Source organism: Lynx canadensis, chromosome E1 (genome assembly GCF_007474595.2).
Source record: "Lynx canadensis isolate LIC74 chromosome E1, mLynCan4.pri.v2, whole genome shotgun sequence".
Classification (NCBI taxonomy): Eukaryota; Metazoa; Chordata; class Mammalia; order Carnivora; family Felidae; genus Lynx; species Lynx canadensis.
Window position 1 is genome coordinate 13,446,978 of NC_044316.2, and position 22,672 is coordinate 13,469,649.

The 22,672-nt window shown below is 41.5% G+C and overlaps 2 protein-coding genes across 2 annotated transcripts; both read left to right on the plus strand.

Moving 5' to 3' along the window:
- Positions 1–11,494: 11,494 nt before the first annotated feature.
- LOC115501424 (olfactory receptor 1D2-like) lies at positions 11,495–12,451 on the plus strand. Its single transcript, XM_030296499.1, has one exon. The coding sequence runs from the start codon at positions 11,510–11,512 to the stop codon at positions 12,449–12,451; it is 942 nt and encodes a 313-aa protein (XP_030152359.1). The 5' UTR covers positions 11,495–11,509.
- Positions 12,452–21,314: 8,863 nt separating this feature from the next.
- On the plus strand, positions 21,315–22,256 carry LOC115501743 (olfactory receptor 1D2-like). The gene has a single exon (XM_030296911.1). The coding sequence runs from the start codon at positions 21,315–21,317 to the stop codon at positions 22,254–22,256; it is 942 nt and encodes a 313-aa protein (XP_030152771.1).
- The last annotated feature ends 416 nt before the right edge of the window (positions 22,257–22,672 follow it).

A 22,672-nucleotide genomic window follows, 5' to 3' on the forward strand; every position in this document is an offset into this window, starting at 1 on the left:
GGAAGCAAAAAAAAATGGTAGAACTAAAGTTAAAATTAATAAAAGGTACATAAAAATGTTAAATAAACACATGCGCAATCATTCCATTCTAGCATGAAAGCAATCATAGGCAATATGTAAATGAATACGCCTGACTATGCTTCAATAAAATTTATTTACAAAAACAAGTGGCAGGTAGATTTGACTCATGAGCTATGGTCTGTTGACCCCTAATGCAAAGCAAACATACACAAGATTTTTAAAGCTTCCCTCAAAGTTCAGTGAGGAAACAAAGGTCACTTATCAGCACACTTATTCATCATTGTACTGGAAAACCCATTTTCAATAAATGGCACTGAACCCGTTGGATACCCATACTTTGGAGAATGTACCTTGAACTCTCCCTCACCTGACAAAAAAAACAAGTCTAGATTGATAGGAGATCTAAATGTGAAATGTAAAACCATATATCCTTTAGAGGAAAATATAGAAGTATATTGGCAAAGATTCTTTTTAAAAAAAATTTTTAACATTTATTCATTTTTGACAAACAGAGACAGAGCGTGAGTGCAGGAGGGGCAGAGAGAGGGGGAGACACAGAATCCAAAGCAGGTTCCAGGCTCTGAGCTGTCAGCCCAGCTGAGTTGGTTTCTTCCTTGTAAACCAGATTTGTTTCCCAAGATCCTTGCATATAAACATTGGAGCGATTATCCAGGTTCATCTCAACAAACTGTCTTGGGACTGCCTCCCCTGTGTCTTTCCAAAACTGATAAATAGCCCTGATATGGCTCCAGTTCAGCCCCTTTTTTCACAAACCTTGTATCCAGGGTTCAGTTCTCAGAGGGTTCACAACCTCACTTTCTTCTCCTTTTGTGCAGGCACTGAAAATCCAGGCACCAATTCCCACCCTATTCAGAAATAATGCCTTACTGTCCTTTGTGTCCTGACAGAATTTTCATCCTGTAGAAGAAAACTGGAGGCAACGTACTACATAACTCTGAGACCAGCACAGAACAGTGGGTAAGGTCTGGCCATCTCAAACATTCCCTCTCTCTCTGTTTCCCTGTCTCTCTCTCTCTCTCTCACACACACACACACACACACACACACACACACCTTTCTTCTCTTCTCCATTTACCTCTCATGACCATACCCACATACTTTAAAAGTCTTCATATAATCTAATCCCTTAGTATTTAAAGGTAATACAACAATCCCTCCAACCTCTTAGCACTCCACAGTTTTCAAAGTGCTATCACATGCTGTCACATGTAATCCTCAAGCCTGCAAAAAGGGCTTAAGGGGTGGGATGAGGAGGTTCACAGCTCAAGCAGCTAGGGAGCAACCCAGGAGGTAAGAGAAGACAGTTTTCTTTTTTTGTTTTTAAACATTTATTTATTTTTGAGACAGAGAGAGCATGAACAGGGGAGGGTCAGAGAAAGAGGGAGACACAGAATCTGAAACAGGCTCCAGGCTCTGAGCTGTCAGCACAGAGCCCAACGCGGGGCTCGAACCCACGGACCGTGAGATCATGACCTGAGCCGAAGTCGGACGCTTAACCGACTGAGCCAGCCAGGCGACCCGAGAAGACAGTTTTCTAATGCTGAGTCTGGAGCCCTTGCCGGTACAGCCTCCCACCACCCATTCTCTCCCCTCTCCACCCAGCCACACTGCAGAGAGCCTTATGTTCTAAGGCCAACTGACCACACAAGCGTTCAGAAACCACGGACTCTTACAGACTCAGAACAGGATTCCCCAAAGTGCATGATCAGAATCACCAGGTGATTGTTAAAAATGGCTTGGTTCTCAAAACATAACGAGTCTTTCCAGGAAGGGGGCCAGAAAAGCAGCTTTTTGTTTTAAAGTATCACAGGTGATTCTGATGCACACTAAAATGCGGGGGACACTTGCCTTGAGGGCTCGAAAGCAGAGCCATCATAGCCTCTGGGTGTCCTCTGACTTTGGGAGGCAGTAGTTTCTGATGAGGTCTCGGGAGGTGGAAAACCTTTGTCTCCATGACAGAAACAGAGATGGTAGCCAGTGCTCAGAACGGAGACACTCAGGCCATTGCCATGGTGCTCTTTTTCATCCTGAGTTCACTTCGGGGGTCTTGGAGTGGTCTCTGGGATGAGCCCATCAGTTCCGATTTCCACTGAAACTCTTTGCTTTCCTGAGAGGCAAGCAGCCCCTTCGACTTGAAGCCTCACTTACACACTCTGAGAAATAAATGAGCTCAGTCATAGTGTAGAGACTTAACAGAACTGTATGAGTAATGAACGGATGTGGACACACAAAAAAGCATGTCCTAAGGATCACTCCTATTTTAACTCAAATGCCCAAGGACCAGCTCATGATTGCTCTGTAATTTGAAATCCTAGGGTTAAAAGAGAATTAACCATCGTCTACCTCCACTAAGTACTTGAGTAGACTGTGAAATCACAACTCAACCCGCTGTATTGTGAGCTTGTTTGAATGTCTTCCATGTCGGGGAATGACTTCCCCCCACCAGCCCCCTTTGCAGGTATGGCACTTACGTCATCTGGCAGATGGCCTGACTTGTCCTTCTGTCTCTCTTTTATTTGCTAGCTACTGACTTGACCAATCCACACCCCTTCGCATGTGAAGGCCATAATAATACAGTTCCTCACTGTTCTCTCCTCTGTGTACACAACACCAAGGGGCCAGCCACAAATAAGTCCCCCCTCAACAACCTGGGTCACTCCCTGCAGACACAGGCATGCTGAAGTTGCTCCTATGAGTGGGGTGAAGAGCCACGTCCAGGATGGAGACAAGAATGGGGCCACCTATCCCTCTTGGTTCTAAGAGCAGGATTTGCTACTGGAGCAGAGATGGGAGGCAGTCAGAACATAGGGAAATGATAAGGGGACTCCTTTTGAGATCCTCATTACAGCACTTCCCGTCTACACAGGGCTTTAAGTTGGGGAAGTGCTTCCACATCCAGTATTTGTGGGGTAGTCTCTAAACCCACAGTGAGGTAGGCATGTCTGCAGCACAGCATTTAGGATGTGGACTTTAGAAACACAAAAGGAGAGTCAAATCCCAATTCTATCGGTTACTAGTCGAGGAAATTGGGGACATTCATTAATCAACTGAATCTCAGTCATCTCATCCAGAAAAAGGGATAATGGAAACAAACAGTGCTATTTGCTGTGTGGACTAAATGCAGGGGCGGGTGGGGGGAGGTCAGGGGAGAGAGGTGTCATTCAACATAATGTCTGGCCAGATACTCAGTAAACGTTTGTTAAAAAACCACTTGTGGGTGTTAAATTGAGCTTTGGACCTAAATATATGACCCAGAATGTCCTTCCACTGCACTGTGGGTGCTAAACATCTGGGAATTCAAATGTTTTCACTGAGATAACAAATCTACTCACGTGCTAAAATGCTGGGCCTCTCTGGGCTGGCCTCACCTGCATCCTGGCACTCCAAATTACTTTACTCTCCTAGGTCACTCAGTTCCCACATCTACACTTGCTCCTTCTACTGCTACTACAAACTTATGTTCAGCCTGAACCTGCAAAACAGACCCGACACACCCATGGCACACTGGCTCATTATCCAAATGACTACATTTTTATCCATAGTGTTGCTTATTCATTGAGGCTCTTGGGCTTATGACTCTTCCCTATTCGTTAAGCTCAAATGCACAGAATGCCTAATATTCTATAGAGTTCAGCTCAACCCTCACTTCCTAATCCTTATGCCATACTTGGCCCTGTGAGAGGTCCTTTAGATACAGGAAGGAAAACGATACTGCCCCTGCTCTGACAGCTCTCACAAGTCTCCCAGGAGAACAGACAACTAAGCAAAATGTGGGATAGGGTGTCCTAAAAAAAATGTAAAGACCAGGAAATGATAGAGAGTTTAGAATGGTATCTCTGTGGCAGGAGAAGATGCCACCAGCAGGAGATGCTTGAGTGAGAGCTATGATGGATCTTGCCAGAAGAACAATGGAATCACAGAATAGAGAAAACGTTCACTTAAAATTCAGTGAAACAAAAGAACAGCTGGTGCGAAGGACAAAAGCAAAGCATTGTGAGTACTTAGAAAATACAAGCCATGAGCCATCACTGGAGTAGGGAGAGCGGTAGATCCACGAGGGATGAGGGATCCTGGCACTTTGACCACCTGGCCATAATCACGGGCTATTCCAGAGGAAATGGGGAGCTCTGCTACTGTAGAGAAGCCACATGGTAAGATCCGTAATTTAGAAAATGCATATTGTGCAGCAGGGAGGGTGCTCGGCCAGTGCAATGTACTTTACCTGCATTTCCTCGTTTCCTCCTCCCATGGACACTTAGGACTAGATACAACCAATATCACCTAAGCATAATTGATCATTTTTCTATATTACCAAGTAGGAATAAATTATATTTTAATTTAACAATTATCATAAACATACATATATGTGGAATACACACCTATCTATGAAGGCTTAATTGTGTGCCTTTAAATGTATGGATTGTGCAGTTTCTTTAACTGTGTCTCTAATGATGAGAGTTTCAATTGCTTCTTTTTTCTTTTTTACTACTTAAAAATTTTTAGTGTTTATTTATTTTGAGAGGGGGATCACACGCACTTGGGGGGTGGGGATAGGGGCAGAAAGAGAGGGAGAGAGAGAATCCCAAGCAGGCTCTGTGCTATTAGTGCAGAGCCCGACGTGGGGCCGGATCATGACCTGAGTCGAAATCAAAAGTTGGTCACTTTACCGACTGAGCTGCCCTTTTTTTATTATTTTTAACAAGGTCCTGATAAACATTTTATACATGCATGTGTATATTTCTATCTGATTATATTTTAAGATACATTCCTAAAACTGAGATTGCTCAGAGGAATCTCCCTTTTAAGAGCTTAAGACATGGAATTTCAGGTTTCCCTCTAGAAAGTTATAATCATTCATTTCATCAGATATAAAACTGCCTGTTCATCCCATCTTTTGATAAGTAGCAAAGCTCTATGTTTGTTCCTATGTTTATTGACTCTGACCTTTTTCTTTTGTGAGTCTTCTTTTGTTCATGTCTGTTGCTATTTTCCAATGAGGGTTGGTAATTTTATTATTGACTTAAAACAGTTCTTCCTCAGGATGCCTGGGTGGCTCACTTGGTTTAGCATCCAACTCTCGATTTCAGCTCAGGTCTGGATTTCAGGGTAGAGAGTTCAAGCCCCAGGTTGGACTCCACTTTGGACTCCGCACTGGGTGTGAAGCCTACTGAAAAAATAAATTATTTCTCTATAAAGCTTATTAAGCCTTTGTCTATCACATACGTGGCAAGCATTTTTCCTTTTTGGCATTTTTTGTTTATTTGTATTTTATTGCTGTATTATGGTGATGTGGAAAGCATTTTACTTTTATGAAAGTAAAATATGGCATAATTTTTCATAATTTTTGTTTCATAATTTTCACAATTTTTCATTGTTTTCTGCTATCAATGCCATTCTGATGAATGTGGTTTTTCTCTTGTTGTTCATGCTTTTGATGTCATATCTTAGAACCCTTCCCTAAATCCAAGATCACAAAATTTCTCTAGGTGTTCTCCTAAGAGTTTTATAGTTTTAACTCTTACGTTCAATTTCAAATTGATCCATTTCAAAGTAATTTTTATATATGGTGTGTGAGAAGAATACAACTTTGGCATGTGGCCGGTGGCCCAGCACTATTTGTTAAAAATATCTTTTCCCCTCTGTGTAATCTGCATTCCTTTGTCAAAAATCAGTTGACCATGGATACGTGGTTTTATTTCTGGACTCTCAATTCTCTTCCATTGATCTATATTTCTATCCTTATGCCAGTATCCCATTGTCTTCATTACTGTTGCTTTGTAGTAAGTCTTCAAACTGGGGAGTGTGAATTCTCCAAATTTGCTCTTGGTTTTCAAGATTGTTTTGGCTATCCCGAGTCCCTTGAAATTCCATCTGAATTTTGAATCAATTTGTACAATTTCTGCAAAGAAGTCAGCTGGGATTCCAACAGGAATTGCATTGAATCTGTAGATCTATTGGGGGACTATCACCATGTTAACCATATAAGGGTAGGTTATTGCTTTGAGATCTTCCTTCTTTCTTAATATAGGTATTTACAACAAAAGTATTCCTTCTAAGCACTACTTTAATGGCATCCCATAAATTTTGGTATGTTGTATCTTCATTTTCATTCATCTCAAAGTATTTTCTGATTTTGTTATTTTTTCTTTGACCTATTGGCTGTTTTGGAGCATGTTCTTTAATTTCCATAAATATGTGAATTTTCTCAACTTTCTTCAATTTATTCATTTCTAATTTCATTCCATTGCACTTAGAGGACATACTTGGTGTCATTTTTATCCTTTTAAAATTATTGAGGTTTGTTGTATGGCCTAGCATATGCTCTATCCTGGAGAGTGTCCCAATGGCACTTGAAATGAACCTTGTTCTGTTGTTGTTGGGCACTGTGTTCTACGTTTATTGTTAGGTATAGTTGATGCAGAGTATTGTTCAAGTCCTCTACTTCCTTGTTGAAATTCTGCTTAGTTGCTCAATCCACTACTGAAAGTGTAATGTTGAAATCTCCACTTACTCTTTTTGAATTATTTATTTCTCCTTTCATGTGTTTGTTTTCTAGTATATATTTCAGTGCATATGTGTTTATCATTGTTTTCTTACTGATCAATTTACCCTGTTAACCTTATAAAGTATCCCCCTTTGTCTCTAATAAACTTTAAAAAAAATTTTTTTAATGTTTATTTATCTTTGGAAGAGAGAGAGAGAGTGCGAGCAGGAGAGGGGAAAAGAGAGAAGGAGACACAGAATCTGAAGCAGACTTCCAGGCTGTGAAATGTCAGCACAGGGCCCGACAGGGAGCTCGAACTCACAAACCGTGAGATCATGACCTGAGCCGAAGTTGGACGCTTAACCAACTGAGCCACCCAGGTGCCCCTCTAATTACCTTTTTAAATTAAAGCCTACTTTTTTTTTTTTTTAATTTTTTTTTTCAACGTTTATTTATTTTTGGGACAGAGAGAGACAGAGCATGAACGGGGGAGGGGCAGAGAGAGAGGGAGACACAGAATCGGAAACAGGCTCCAGGCTCTGAGCCATCAGCCCAGAGCCCGACGCGGGGCTCGAACTCACGGACCGCGAGATCGTGACCTGGCTGAAGTCGGACGCTTAACCGACTGCGCCACCCAGGCGCCCCTTAAAGCCTACTTTTAATCTCTAAAATCTACTTTTATATTTAAAGATTAATGTATAGCCAGCCTATAGTTTTTCAGTGGTTGCTGCTTTCCCATCTTTTTATTTTCCACATTTCTTACTGAGTTTCCAAAGATGTTCCTGAATGTTTCTTCATTTGCTGTTTGCCCTTAGGACCATTTCCATTGGTTTTAAGTCCTTCTATTTAATATTTTCACATGTGTCATTTAGAAGTGGGTCAGTGGACCTCCTCATATTGTCATGCCAAAAGTCAATTGCCCACCATTATATTTTTAAATTTCATGATCTTATTTTTCACCCAAAAGGAAAATCTCTTAAAAGAGGGTCACTCTCTTTGACAGATGCAATATCCACCTGCAATTGGTACCATGAATTCATTTTTTTAACTTTTTTTTAATAAGTCTTTTCCATGAAAGGATTATTCACCTGAATACTTGGAATGACACAAAGCACTATTTTAATCTGTCTATTCATTTTCAAAGAGGCAGGTTGGGGTTTGCTACAGGTATTTTTAGAGGTGATGGAGTAGTGTCACCAAAATGAAATATTAATTTATGATTAATGTATAGTTAGGAGTTCCAAGAAATGTCACAGAAAAATAAGGAGAGCATTAAAGAATATTCTCATAAAATGAAGGGAGACATAATTTTAAGATTGGAAAGGACATTCTAAGTCAGATAAATCAGTGAAGGAAAAACATCCCTCACATCTCAAATAATAAGAACATCAAAATGTGAACAGTTATCTATCTCCAAACAGTGGAATTCAGTGTAATTACTGAATAGAAGTTGGTAAATTTTAATTTTAAGATCAAAGAAAATCATGCAGGCAGCAATACAAAGTTTTTCAACAAGAAAAGTATATAAGAAATGACAATGTTGACTTGGAGAAAGTCACCCATCAGGTTGTTGACAGACTAAAGATGAGGGAAACAAAAAAGCTGAAAATACATTCACCAAAATGTTACAGTGGTTGCAAGGCAGAAGTGGGGATGATGCTTGCTTTCTTTCAATTTAAAATTTTCTGTATTGCTTGAATTACTAATACTGGAAACTTTGAAAAATAATCAATAGATTGTAATGTATTAAAAGCTATTTGGGGGAAATGAATTCCATGGGGTTTATTTAAAAATTTACATCCTAAGGGGGTGCCTGGTGGCTCAGCAGATTAAGCATCCAACTCTTGATTTTGGCTCGGGTCATGATTCCATTGTTCATGAGTTTGAGCCCCGCGTTGGGCTCTATGCTAACAGGGCAGAGCCTGCTTGTGATTCTCTCTCTCTCCATCTCTCTCTGCCCCTCTTCCACTCATGCTTGCTCTCTCTCTCTCAAATTAAATAAACTTTAAAAATAAAAAATTTAAAAAGTGAATGGCATGTAAAAAAAGAAACTATAGATAAACCTCATTCATAAAAATGACTATAAAAGCCTAAATAAAATAATTGCAAATCAATTTCAGTATTTTATACTGGGAATGCATATGTGGTTCAATATTAATAAAGCTAACAGTGTAATGGGCACTGAAAAGCATTTGATTAAAAATGAAAATCCAGGGGCGCCTGGGTGGCGCAGTCGGTTAAGCGTCCGACTTCAGCCAGGTCACGATCTCGCGGTCCGGGAGTTCGAGCCCCGCGTCAGGCTCTGGGCTGATGGCTCAGAGCCTGGAGCCTGTTTCCGATTCTGTGTCTCCCTCTCTCTCTGCCCCTCCCCCGTTCATGTTCTGTCTCTCTCTGTCCCAAAAATAAAATAAAACGTTGAAAAAAAAATTAAAAAAAAAATGAAAATCCATAGCTAATTATTAAAACACTGTTGGTAAAATACAAACAGAAGAGTTGCTAAATAAATATACCCTCTTCTGCTTAATTTTTTAAGGCTTTTTACTGTATTTAGAATAAAATGTTAAAACCTTAACAAGTCTAAGGGCACCTGGGTGGCTCAGTCAGTTAAGCGTCCAACTTCAGCTCGGGTCATGATCTCCCCATTTGTGAGTTCAAACTCACAAACTCAGAGCCCCTGTCAGGCTCTGTGCTGACAGCTCGGAGTCTGGAGCCTACTTCGGATTCTGTGTCTCCCTCTCTCTCTGCCCCTTGCCCGTTCACTCGCTCTCTCTCTCTCTCTCTCTCTCAAAAATAAACATTAAAAAAAATTTTTTTTAACCTTATCAAGTCTCTGCAGGACCTGACACCTGCTTGCCTGCATAATCCCACATCCCACTACTCTGATCTTCAGTTGGGCCATACTGACCCATGTTTAACTCCTTACATACAACAAAGGCCCCCTCAGGTGCTTTGCACATGCAGCTCCCTAGAGCGCTGTTTGATCTAGACTTCATAGCCTGGCCTTTTTCATCCTTCATATCTCAAATAATACAATCATTAAAATGTGCCCCATTGTTATTTATGTCTACACAGTGGAATTCAGTGTAACTTATTTATATGTCCTCCTTTTTATTCTTTTTTTTATTTTTAAGATGTTTATTCCTTATATTATAGGTTTTCAAAAGGAAGAAAGATACATTAAGTTACTTTAATCTTTGGTGTGCTTGAAATGTGTTTGGTAAGAAAGAAAATATTGATCTCATATTGCCCCCAAAGTGATTAGTGGTCTCAATGCCTCTTACTGAATAAATACAAAAGTTTTTGCCCAATAAAAGTGCTACTGTAATTATCACCTAAATCCTACATGTTCTTTGGTCTGTACCTGAAGTTTCTCTCCATTTCCATTGATATGTTCATTCCAGCACCAATACCACACAGTTTTATAGCCCTTTAAATATGGTAGCAAAACTGTCCCCTTGTTCTCTCTTTTTCAACGTTTCTCTAGCTGGCTTTCACAATTATTTTGAGGTTAAACATAGATGTTTTCTTTAAAACCCTGTTCAAAGTTTTACTTCGAATAGTTTAAATTTTGATTAATCCAGTAGAATTAGAATCTTGGTATGTTTTGCCATTTACTAAGTTTTCGCTGTATGCATCTGTGAAGAATTTAAATATCCTACCTGAATATTAACTTTTAATGCATAGATTTGTTTGTTGATAATGTGATTGGGTTGTTTCACGTTATATATATATATATATAATTTTATTTTTTTATTTGAGAGAGAGAGAGAGAGAGAGAGAGAGAATCTTAAGCAGGCTCCATGCTGACATGCTGAGCAGAGCCCAACATAGGGCCCAATCCCATGACCCTGGGATCATGACCTGAGCTGAAATCCAGAGCCACTCAACCAACTGAGGCACCCAGGTGCCCATTTTTTGTTTTTTGTTTTTTGGGTTTTTTTTTTAATTTAAGTAATCTATACACCCAACATGCAGCTCAAACTCACAACCCCAAGATCAAGAGTCACATGCTCAGGGCATCTGGGTGGCTCAATTAAGTGGCAATTCTTGATTTGGGCTCAGGTCATGATCTCGCAGTTCATGGGATCAAATCCCACATCAGTACAGAGCTTGCTTGAGATTCTCTCTCTTCCTCCCTCTCTCTGCCCCCTCCCCTCCCAAAGTAAATAAACTTAAAAAAAAAAAAAAAGAGCTTCATGCTCTTCAATCTGAGCCAGCCAGGCAACCCTTTCACACCATATTTTAAACTTATTATTCCTGATTATTGCTTACCAATAACAATAATAATAATAATAATAAATATTTGTTGAGTCCTTACTGCAAGCCAGCTCTTTATTGCTTCATTTTCTTCTCACCCACTTTTCACATAAAGAAATGGAGACTTAAAAAGCTCAAGTAACTTGCTGGAAGTTTCACAGATAAAAGTGTTAGAGCTCAGATTTGAAGTGTTTTCAAATTCGTTTTTATTTCTGAGGCATTTTAATATTTTAGTCAATTGTTTTAGGTTTCCCAAGTACATCATCCTATCAGCAAATAATGATAATTTTTCCATTTCCTTTCCAATATTTTTACTTTTTTCCTTAGTCCAATTGTATAACAGCAATTTCTTCAACTGCATACATCTGTTTTAAATATCATGTAAGTCTATACAATATCACAATGTACCATACTAATCTTAAGCACTTCAAGAAAGTTGTAAGATGATATGATTTAAAATAAGACATGGACATTATTCCTACAGTATGGAGTATGCTAGATTAGAAGTTGCTGGAATGACTAAGTTGCGTGAAAATTTTCCATGTTATTAACAGCTTTCATATGCCACTGCATTCTCTCTTAATCAAAAAAAAAAAGTTATAAAATTTAACCTAAGGTATTTTTGATGCTAAGAAAACAGTTTATTTTGCTTATATAAATGTCCTTATTCAACTGAGGACATTAAGTAAACATTTGCTGGTGCCTATGTTGCAGACAGTTGGGAAAATGCATGGAAGCAACCAGAGTGGAGTCTCCGAGTTTCTGCTCCTGGGGATCTCGGAGAGTCCTGAGCAGCAGCGGATCCTATTCTGGATGTTCCTGTCCATGTACCTGGTCACAGTGGTGGGAAGTGTGCTCATCATCCTGGCCATCAGCTTTGATCCCCGCTTGCACACTCCCATGTACTTCTTCCTGGCCAACCTCTCCTTCACCGACCTCTTCTTCGTCACCAACACAATCCCCAAGATGCTGGTGAGCCTTCAGTCTCAGAACAAAGCCATCTCCTATGCGGGGTGTCTGACGCAGCTCTACTTCCTCGTCTCCTTGGTGGCCCTGGACAACCTCATCCTGGCCACAATGGCATATGACCGCTATGTGGCCATCTGCCGCCCCCTCCATTACACCACGGCCATGAGCCCTGGACTCTGCATTTTGCTCCTCATCTTGTGTTGGGCACTTTCTGTCCTCTATGGCCTCTTCCTCACCCTCTTCATGACCAAAGTGACATTCTGTGGTTCCCGGAAGATCCACTACATCTTCTGTGAGATGTATGTCCTGCTGAGGCTCGCGTGTTCTAACACCCAAGTCAATCACACGGTGCTGATTGCCACAGGATCCTTCATCTTCCTTGCCCCACTAGGATTCATGATCATGTCCTATGTCTGCATTGTCAGAGCCATCCTCCGAATACCCTCAGCCTCTAGTAAGTACAAAGCCTTCTCCACCTGTGCTTCACATTTGGCTGTGGTCTCCCTCTTCTATGGGACGCTTTGTATGGTGTATCTGCAGCCTCTCCAATCCTACTCCATGAAGGACTCAGTAGCCACAGTGATGTATGCTGTGGTGACCCCCATGATGAACCCTTTCATCTACAGCCTGAGGAACAAGGACATGCACGGGGCTCTGGGAAGACTGCTCCTAGGGAAAGCCTTCCAGAGGTTGACATGAGGTAATTTTGGAAAGGGCATTAAAGTAGAAATTGGGAGGGGGGCCTGGGTGGCCCAGTCGATTAAGTGGCTGATCCTTGATTTCGACTCAGGTCATGATCTCATGGTTCATGAGATAGCGCCCCATGTTGGCTTTTGCGCTGACAGCATGGCACCTTCTTGGGATTCTCTCTCTCTCTTCCCCTCCCTAAATCTTACACACATGCACACAATGTGCACTCTCTCAGTCTCTCTCTCTCTCTCTCTCTGAATAAATAGATAAATAAACATTAAAAAAAATAGAAACTGGGACTTTCCTTCACCATGTGCAAGACATTATCCTATGGGGGATACAGGAGTGTTTAGTACATAGATCCAGCTCAGAATGAGCTCATGTATCTACGATGAAGAAAAGAATTGTATATGTAACCCAATGTTCACCAAACCACTGAAGCCTTGGCAACAAATAAGGTCAGTGATACTAATACTGGAAGTTTGCAAAATCAGATCCTTCAACTTGTCTGACACAGGACCACAGTCCCAGTCTTATCCACATATAGCCAGTTATGGCCCAGTGGAGACTCTTATGTTCTCTAGAAACACCCAGACATTGTCTCTGAACTCTGAACTTCTCTAAAGAGCCTGCTGCCTGCAAACCATTTACAGAAAACAACTGGCACCACTCCCGCTGCTGGTGTCCTGGCTGAGGCCACCCCATACCTGATGCTCTGCTGTGCACAGCTCCCACTACTTCAGTTCCGACTCACATTTCCTCTGGACATAACCACCGATATGCACACAGAAATGACAAGAGATTCCTCTCTGTTGCTCTGGGGAGATTTTTGATTTGGGGGCATCAAACAAAACTACCTCTCTTGCCTTTTCCCTGCATTTCTTTTCTATGCAAGAAGTCAGACTCTATCTTTGGAAAACTCCATCCTGTCCTTTGTCCCTGTGGTTCCTTACCTCTCATCTCTTCTTCATTCTCTCACAACAAAAGCCTCAAGCATATTAACACATGTTCATAAACAGGAGAGTGGCGGTGATGGCAGCAGAAGGGAGGAGGTAATTGTAAGACCTATGATTCTGACAGCAATTTTTTTTTTCAACACCATCAAGCAATTCTTTGACACTAGCTGGATGGGTATCCTTTAATTCAACTCATTTTTGACACTATCTACATGGAGATAGCCTCAAATCTCACAGGTTAAGGGCTCAGTCCTATAAGACTTCCTTCCCCCCACTTCAGACACCAATCGCAAGTTTGCCACCCATGCTTCTGACAAACCAGCTATAAATCGGAGGTTCCAACAATCCCCTCCTTGGGATCCGTTAACTTGCTAAAGTATCTTTAACTCAGAGAAATATTTTACTGATTAGATTACTGGTTATTTATTCAGGAGCAATCAGATGAAACAGATGAATAGGACAAGATATGTGGGAAGGAGCATGGAGCTTCTATGCCCTCACTGCTTATCACACTCTCCCCAAACCTCCATGTGTCACCAACCCGGAAGTTCTTGAACTCCATCCTTTTGGGTTGTTATTGAAGCCTCATTACATAGGCATGGTTGATCAAATCATTGGTCACTGGTGATTCAATCTCCAGCCCACTGCCCCTCTCCAGAGGTAGGGCGTGGGGAACAGCGGTGATGAGACTGAAAGTTTCAACACTCCAATCACACATGACTGGTTCCCCTGGATATTTGCACTGCAGTGTAGCAGGGAGAAGATCAACATTTCAATAAGTGGTACCAGACAAATTGGATATCCAATTGTATATCCAACTTTTGGAAGAAAACACATCTTGATGTCTCCCTCACCTGATATGAAAATCAAGTCCACATTGACAGCACATTTAAATGTGAAAGGTGAAAGCTGCCCCCCTTGAGAGGGGAGATCCGAGCCCCAGAGGGTGCCAGGCAACTGCCCACTGCTGAGGAAAATATAGGAGAATAGTGGCAAAGATCAGCAAAGATTCTTAAGTAAGATACAAATAACACTACCTATAATATAAAAATTGATAGAGTATTTTAAAATTAAAATCTCCTATTTCTCAGTACCCACCATCAGTTGAATGAAAGACAACCACAAAGTTAAAGATATTATTGCACACACCTGACAAAGGACTCCTAAACAGAATACATAACTCCTACAATCAACATAAAAGAGACAGGCAACCCAATAGAAAAATGGGCACAAGACTTGAACAGATAATCTACACAAGAGAATATACCTGTGGAGAATAACTACATGAAAAGGAGTCTAACCTCCTCAGTCAGCAGGAACATGCGAATTAAAACCACAATAAAATACCACCACACACCCACCCAAAACCTCCAATGAAAAGGATGGAAAACACCAAGTCAAGTTAAGAATGCAGAGCAGGGGTGCCTGCATGGTTCAGTTGGTTGAGCTTCTGACTCTTGATTTGGGCTCAGATCACGATCTCATGATTCGTGGGATCAAGCCCTGTGTAGGGCTCTGTGCTGACAGCACGGAGCCTGCTTGGGATTCTCTCTCTCCTTCTCTCTCTTCAGGGGAGGCCATGCTTGCTTGAGCATGCACGAAAGAAAGAAAGAAAGAAAGAGAGAAAGGGAGAAAGGGAGGAAGAACATGGAGCAGAGGCATCTTAGTGGGTTATGCGCCAGACTCTTGATTCCAGCTCAGGTCATGATCTCACGGTTTGTGAATTCAAGCTCAAGGTGGGCTCTGCACTTGACAACACAGAGTCTGCTTGGGATTCTATCTCTCCCTCCCTCTCTCTCTCTCTGCCCCTCCCCTGCTCACATGCCCTCTCTCTATCAAAATAAAGAAATATTAGAAAAAAAAAAAGAATGTGGAGCAACTGGAACTCACTGCTAGAGGGAACATAGAAACACTATGTTACAAACACCAGAGGAAGCTGTATAGCACTGTCTTCTAAACTTAATTAGCACCTGCCCTATCATCCAGAAATTGCCCTTACATAAATAAATGCCTAAAAGGAATGTGTAGCTGCACTATTCTTTTTTTTTTTTTAATTTTTTTTTCAACGTTTATTTATTTTTGGGACAGAGAGAGACAGAGCATGAACGGGGGAGGGGCAGAGAGAGAGGGAGACACAGAATCAGAAACAGGCTCCAGGCTCTGAGCCATCAGCCCAGAGCCTGACGCGGGGCTCGAACTCACGGACCGCGAGATCGTGACCTGGCTGAAGTCGGACGCTTAACCGACTGCGCCACCCAGGCGCCCCATAGCTGCACTATTCTTAACAGCCAAACACTGGAAACCACAAGTGCCCATCAATGGTAAAATGGATTTTAACGTCACAGTCACACAATAGAACTCTACACAGCAATGCAAATGAACAATCTACAACCATATACAACAATGTTGAGCGAAAGAAACAGACACAAAAGAGAGTGTAAAAGATGTACTTCCACTTCAGTAAAGTACAAAAATGGGTAAACTAATTCATGCTATTTGGAGTCAGGGTCTGTTGCCTGACTCACAGGAACTAGAAGAGTGACTAAAAGAAAACACGACAGGATTTCTGCAGGGCTAGTAAAGTGTTTTTTATCTGACTGCTGGTTACTCATGTTGGTTCAGTTTGTAAAAAGTCCTACCAACATTTCACGATTGGTTCTATATCCCAAAACACCACAAACATCTTTGTTTTTCTTTCTGTGTCCAATTGGTCTATTATCTGGAGTCCCTATATGCCTTTCAGCTGTTGGTTCTTGCTTTCAGTATCTTATTTCCTTGCGTGTCTGCTTATCCTTGGCTTTGTAGTCAAAATTGTACCTGAAAATGTGATTGACAAAAACAGTTGGAAGTTTACTTGATGTTGTTTTCCTACAAATAAGACTTTTTAAATTTTTTTGACTTAGTACTCAGAGTCGCTAGCAATCTGGGATCATCCAAGTTCAGTGCTCGAGATTTTCTGGAGCTCTGATGACTCAAAGCCAGGCTGTCGCATGTGTGTGTAGTTCTTTATTTCTGGATGAATCTAACTCCTAGGGCACCTTTTAGGATTGCTGCCTAAAGTGGAGTTGGTTTATTCTTTGTCAACAAGATTCATTTCCCAAGATCTTTGCATATAAACATTGGAGCAATTATCCAGGTTCGTCTCAACAAACTGCCTTGGGACCGCCTCCCCTGTGTCTTTCCAAAACTGATAAATAGCCCTGATGTGGTCCCAGTTCAGTCCCTCCTTATTTGATCTTAGGATCCAACCATCAGTTTTCAGATACCCCATCCTCATCACAGCATCCACAGCCTGCCATTCTGTCTCCTCTTTTGCATGGACTGCTTATCCAGAGGCCAATTCTTCTGCTTCCCACCTTTAGCCAAAAGGAGAAATCAAGTCCCATCCAGAAAGCAATGTCTTAGGGTCCTTTATGCTCTGCTTGAATTTACATCCTATGTAGGAAGAATGTGGAGACAGCAGAACCAGGCAACTCAGAGCAGCACAGAACAGCGGGTAAGGTCTACCCACCACAGGCTCACTTTCTTTCTCCCTTTTCTCCTTTCTCATCTTTTCTCTACCTTTATCTCACAAATATACTCACAACCTTTGAAAGTCTTCATATAATCTAATCCTTTCATATTTGAAGGTAATTAGCAATCCCTCCAATCTTTTCAGTGCTCTACAAAGTGCTGTCACATGCTCTGTCGCACGTGGTTCCCAAGCCTGCAAGAAAGGCTTCACAGGTGGGACGGAGAGGCTCAGGGAGGTTGCGTGCCCTCCTCAAGGTCCTGCAGCTGGGGAGCAACAGAGGGAAGTTTTCCAACATCAAGCTGGACTACTTTTCCATACCACGCCTACATTCCCCACCCCCCTCCCTGCAGAGCTACACTGCAGAGGGGTTTGTGTCTCTGAGGCCATCTGACCACACAAGTGTTCAGAACCCATTGAGTCTTACAGACTCAGAAAAGCATTTCTGTATAATCAGAATCACCAGGTGATTGCTAAAAAGGACTTGGTTCTCAAACCAGAACCAGTCTTTCCAGGAAGAGGACCAGAAAAGCAGCTTTTTGTTTTAAAGTATCACAGGTGATTCTGATGCACACTAAAATGTGGGGGACACTTGCCTTGAGGGCTAGAAAGCAAAGATATTATTCCCTCTGGGTGTCCTCTGCCTTTCCCCAGCGCTCTTCCCTGCTTCCTTCCTTCCCCTGTGTGGGGCAGATATCCCAGAGGGCCCTGAATCCAGGCAAATAGGCTGTGGAAGGACGTTGTTTCTGATGAGGTCTAAGGAGATGGGAGGCCTTTGTCTCCATGGCAGAAACAGAGGTGATAGCTGATGTGCTCAGGGTTGGGGTCACTCAGAGTCACCATGATGTTCTTTTCTATTCTTAGGCCATTTGGGAATGGGGGGTGGGGGTTGACTTGAAGTGATCGCTGGAATGAGTCCATCAGTTCTCATTCTCACCGAAACTCTGCTTTCCTAAGAGGCAAGGAGCCCACCCCGTGCTGACTTCTTGTTTCCGGGTTTTCTACTTCCTCCCAGTTCTAGGCTAACAAAGCAAACATGTGGCTTAGAATTCCTAGTCAAAGCCTCATCCTGTCACCAAACCATTCCATGACCTTAGACAGATCTCTTAGCTAAAACCCTCCCTTAAGTACTGGGAGAATAAATGATCTCATTCATGATGCTGGACCATAGGTGAATTTTATGGTAATAAACAACAAATACGGGAAGCTGTATATACAAAAAGCCTCTAGAGCCTGTGCTAAGAGTTACTCCCATTTTCACTCAACTGCCAAAGGACCACCACATGATTACTCTACAGTTTGGAATCTTAGAGTTAAAAGAGATCTTAACCATCACCTACTTCCACTAAATGTTTGCATCGGCTCCGAAATGATCACTGAGCCTAGTGTATTGGGCAGCCTGTTCAAATACCTCCTGGGTTGAGGAATCACTTCCCCTGCTAGCTCTCTTCATTGGCACAGCACTCAAGTCTTCTGGGAAATAGCCTGGTTATCTTTCTGTCTCTCTTTTGTTTTCTAGATCCTGACCTGACCAAGTATGGGAATTCCATAATGATACATTCTCTCTCTCTCTCTCTCTCTCTCTCTCTCTCCCTTTCTTTCTCTCTCTCTCTCCCCCATGTACACTACACCAAGGGCCAGCAACAAATGAATCTTCCCTAGGACATCCTGGGTCATTCCCTGCAGGCACGGTCATTCCCTGCTCCCATCTATGTGATAGGCAGAGCCAGGCACAGAATGGAAGACCAACTAGGGCCCTGATACCTCTTTGTCCTGAGAGCAGGATTTCCTACTTTAGGGGATTAAGAGATAGAAAGAAGCTTGAAAACTGGTTAAGAATAAGACTCTCTTTGTGACCCCACAACAGCTCCTCCATTTACATATGGATTTGAGGTTGGAAACATTCTTTCTCCTCCAGCATTTGAGTTCTTCTCTAAACCCATAGTGAGGTAAGAATCATTACTCTTGCTTAATGCCTGGCAGAGCAGTTAAGGCATGGGATTTAGAGACAGAAAAGCGTCATCAAATTCCAGCTCCATGAGTTACTTCTTGAGCAACATTGGGAAACTCATTAAACTTCTAAGTCTTGGTCATCTCATCTATAAAATGGAGAAATAGAAACAAACAGTGCTGTTCATGGAATAAATATAAGATCTTAATATATATATATATATAAAACTTTCAACGCTTGTTTAACCAACCATGCAGTATAGGGGAGTTGTTTGCTCACAAAACAGTTATATGGGGGTGCCTGGATGGCTCAGTCAGTTAAGCGTCAGACTCAATTTCAGCTCAGGTCATGATCTCACAGTTTGTGGGTTCGAGCCCCACAGTGGGCTCTGCGCTGACAGCATGGAGCCTGCTTGGGATTCCCTCTCTCCCTCCCTCTCTCTCTGCCAATGTTCTGCTCTTTCTCTCTCAAATAAATAAACTTAAAATAAAAACAATTGTATATGTTAACCTGGGACACGGACTCAAACTTGTGACTCAAAGTCTCCTCCCACTGTACCAGTGACAGTGGGTATCTGGGAATTCAACTCTGTTAATTGAGATAACACATCCACTCATTTGCTAAAGGCCAGGTTGGCCTCTCCCCTAAAACCTAGAGCTCCAAATTACTTTTATCTCATAGATTATGCACTGTCCCCACACCTACATTTGTTTGTCCTGCTACTACTTCAGAATCATCATGTTCCAGGCTGAATTTGTAAAACAGCTCTACTTTCTTTGACACACTGACTGATTTTCAACACAACTGCCTTTTTATCTGTACCTTCATTTATTCATTTAGTCTCTTGGGCTTATGACTCTTCCCCATTCCTTCATCTCAAATGCACGAAATGCCTACTATTCTATGGAGTTCAGTTCAACCTTCATTTCTTTTTTTTAATTGAAGTGTAATTGACACACAAAATCTTACTGACTGATTTAACTCTCCCCCAAAATAATTAGACAGTCATCCCAATGCCATTTATGGAATAATGCAACTTTGACCTGTGATAATAACTCATTTAATCCCACATGTACTCAGCAGTTTCTAAAGTTTCTGTCCCATGCTATTGATCTGTCAGCCCAGCATCAGTACCAGAATCCTTTATAGTTGGTAGAGGAACTTAGTCTCTTTTTCAACTTTTCCCTAGCTTATTTTCATGCCTATTTTTAGATGAAATTTAGATTCGTTTTTATTTCTTAAAAACCCAGTTAGGGGCACCTGGGAGGCTCAGGTTAAGTGTCTGACTTCAGCACAGGTCATGATCTCCTAGTTCTTGAGTTCAAGTCCTGCATCAGGCTCTCTGTTGTCAGCACAGAGCCTGCTTCAGATCCCCATCCCCCTCTCTTCCTACCCCTTCCCCACTCACGTTCCCGCTCTCAAAAATAAATAAACAGCTTTTAAAAACTCCAAGCTTTGACTTTGAATAGGTTAATAGCAGACTTTGTTCCCTTGCAATATTTCAATTTTCCATTTGGAATCTGGTATATCTATCCATTTATTAAGTTTTTACTTTATACCTCTCTGGAGAATTTTAAGATCATGCCTGTTTCTTGTTAGCATTTTAATGCACAGATCTACTTGTTGATAATGTAGCTGGTATTATCTCACATTAGATTTTAGCCTTATTATTCCTTATTATTGTTTACATATAATAATAATAATAGACAATATTTGCTGAGAGCTCACTGCATGCAAGCTCTCTGTGTTAAGCAATTTATTACTTAATTTTCTTCATTCCTGATCCATTTTTCAAATAAGAAATTGGAGTCTTAAGGCGCTCAGATAAGTGGCCTGAGGTTTCACACTTAGTAAGAGGCAGCACTTACCCTTCAATTCCAATGTCTGACAACAGTCTTAATCACTGCAGTGTATGCTTATGAGAGCACCATTAGCTTTGGGTCTATTCATTGTGTGATTGGCCACTTTCTATTTCTAATGGCACTTCAGTTGATTGTCTTTGGTTTGCCAGCTAGATCATTCTCTCAGCAAAAATGATAATTTTTCTTTTCCCTTACAAATTTTGTCCTTATCTCCCTCTTTTGTCCAGTTGTACAATATCCACTTCCTATAATGCATACACCTATTTTTAATATCACTCTAAATCTACGAAATATCAAAACTATAACATAGTAATCTTTAAGTACTTTGAGAATATTGTAAGCTGATAGGATTTAAAATAAGACATGTACATTACTTCTATAATATTGAGTATGTCAAATTAAAAGTCCCTGGGAAGACTAAGCTGCATAAAGATTTTCCATGTTACGCTTCATTGCTCCCATTTTTAAAAATTATAAAAGTTAGTCTATTTTTAATGCCAAGAGAATAATTGCTTTTGAATGTCTGAATGTCCTTACTCAATACTCAATTAGTAAATGTTTGTTGGTGCTAATATTGCAGACAATTGGGAAAATGCATGGAGGCAACCAGAGTGAGACCTCAGAGTTCCTACTCCTGGGGCTCTCGGAGAGTCCTAAAGAGCAGCGGATCTTGTTCTGGATGTTCCTGTCCATGTACCTGGTCACAGTGGTGGGAAATGTGCTCATCATCCTGGCCATCAGCTTTGATCCCCACTTGCACACTCCCATGTATTTACTCTTAGCCAACCTCTCCCTCACTGACCTCTTCTTTGTCACCAACACAATCCCCAACACATTAGTGAACCTTCAGTCTCAGAACAAAGCCATCTCCTATGCAGGGTGTCTGACACAGCTCTACTTCCTGGTCTCCTTGGTGACTCTGGACAACTTCATCCTGGCCAAAATGGCATATGACCGCTATGTGGCCATCTGCCGCCCCCTCCACTATGTCACAGCCATGAACCCTGGGCTCTGTATTTTGCTCCTCACCCTGTGTTGGGGACTTTCTGTCCTCTATGGCCTCTTCCTCACCCTCTTCATGACCAAAGTGACATTCTGTGGTTCCCGGAAGATCCACTACATCTTCTGTGAGATGTATGTGCTGCTGAGGCTTGCATGCTCCAATACCCAGGTCATTCACACAGTGCAGATTACTACAGGCTGCTTCATTTTCTTCACCCCCCTAGGGATCATGATCATGTCTTATGTCTGGATTGCCAGAGCCATCCTCCGAATACCCTCAGCTTCTAGCAAGTACAAAGCCTTCTCCACCTGTGCTTCACATTTGGCTGTGGTCTCCCTCTTCTATGGGACACTTGGTATGGTATATCTGCAGCCCCTCCAAACTTATTCCATGAAGGACTCAGTAGCCACAGTGATGTATGCTGTGGTGACCCCCATGATGAACCCTTTCATCTACAGCCTGAGGAACAAGGACATGCATGGGGCTCTGGGAAGACTGCTCCTAGGGAAAGCCTTCCAGAGGTTTACATGAGGTACTTTGGGGCAATGAAGGGGACACTGTATAACTTTAGGCCCCCAAATCTTGTATTTACCTCACCTCTACTTAGGTCACTAAGATAAAACAATTTTAAGTGTGTTTCTTTAAAAAAAAAATCTCTAAATATATAAATTAATTCTGATCTAATTGCAGGGAAAATTTTGTAGGATCAACATCATGAAGAAAATCTTGGCAGACCTTTCTTGATTACAGGTGGGTTAGGTGAACAGAAGAATGATGAAAATATGGAGGATCTTAACAGCGTGGTTGATGTTCTTGATCTGGACTTATGTGGCATTTACATTCAATGATTAGAAATAGAGTATTTTTCTTAGGCACATATGGAATAGTTGTAGGAATTATTAGGTACTAGGCCACACACAGACACACACACACAGGCACACACAGCC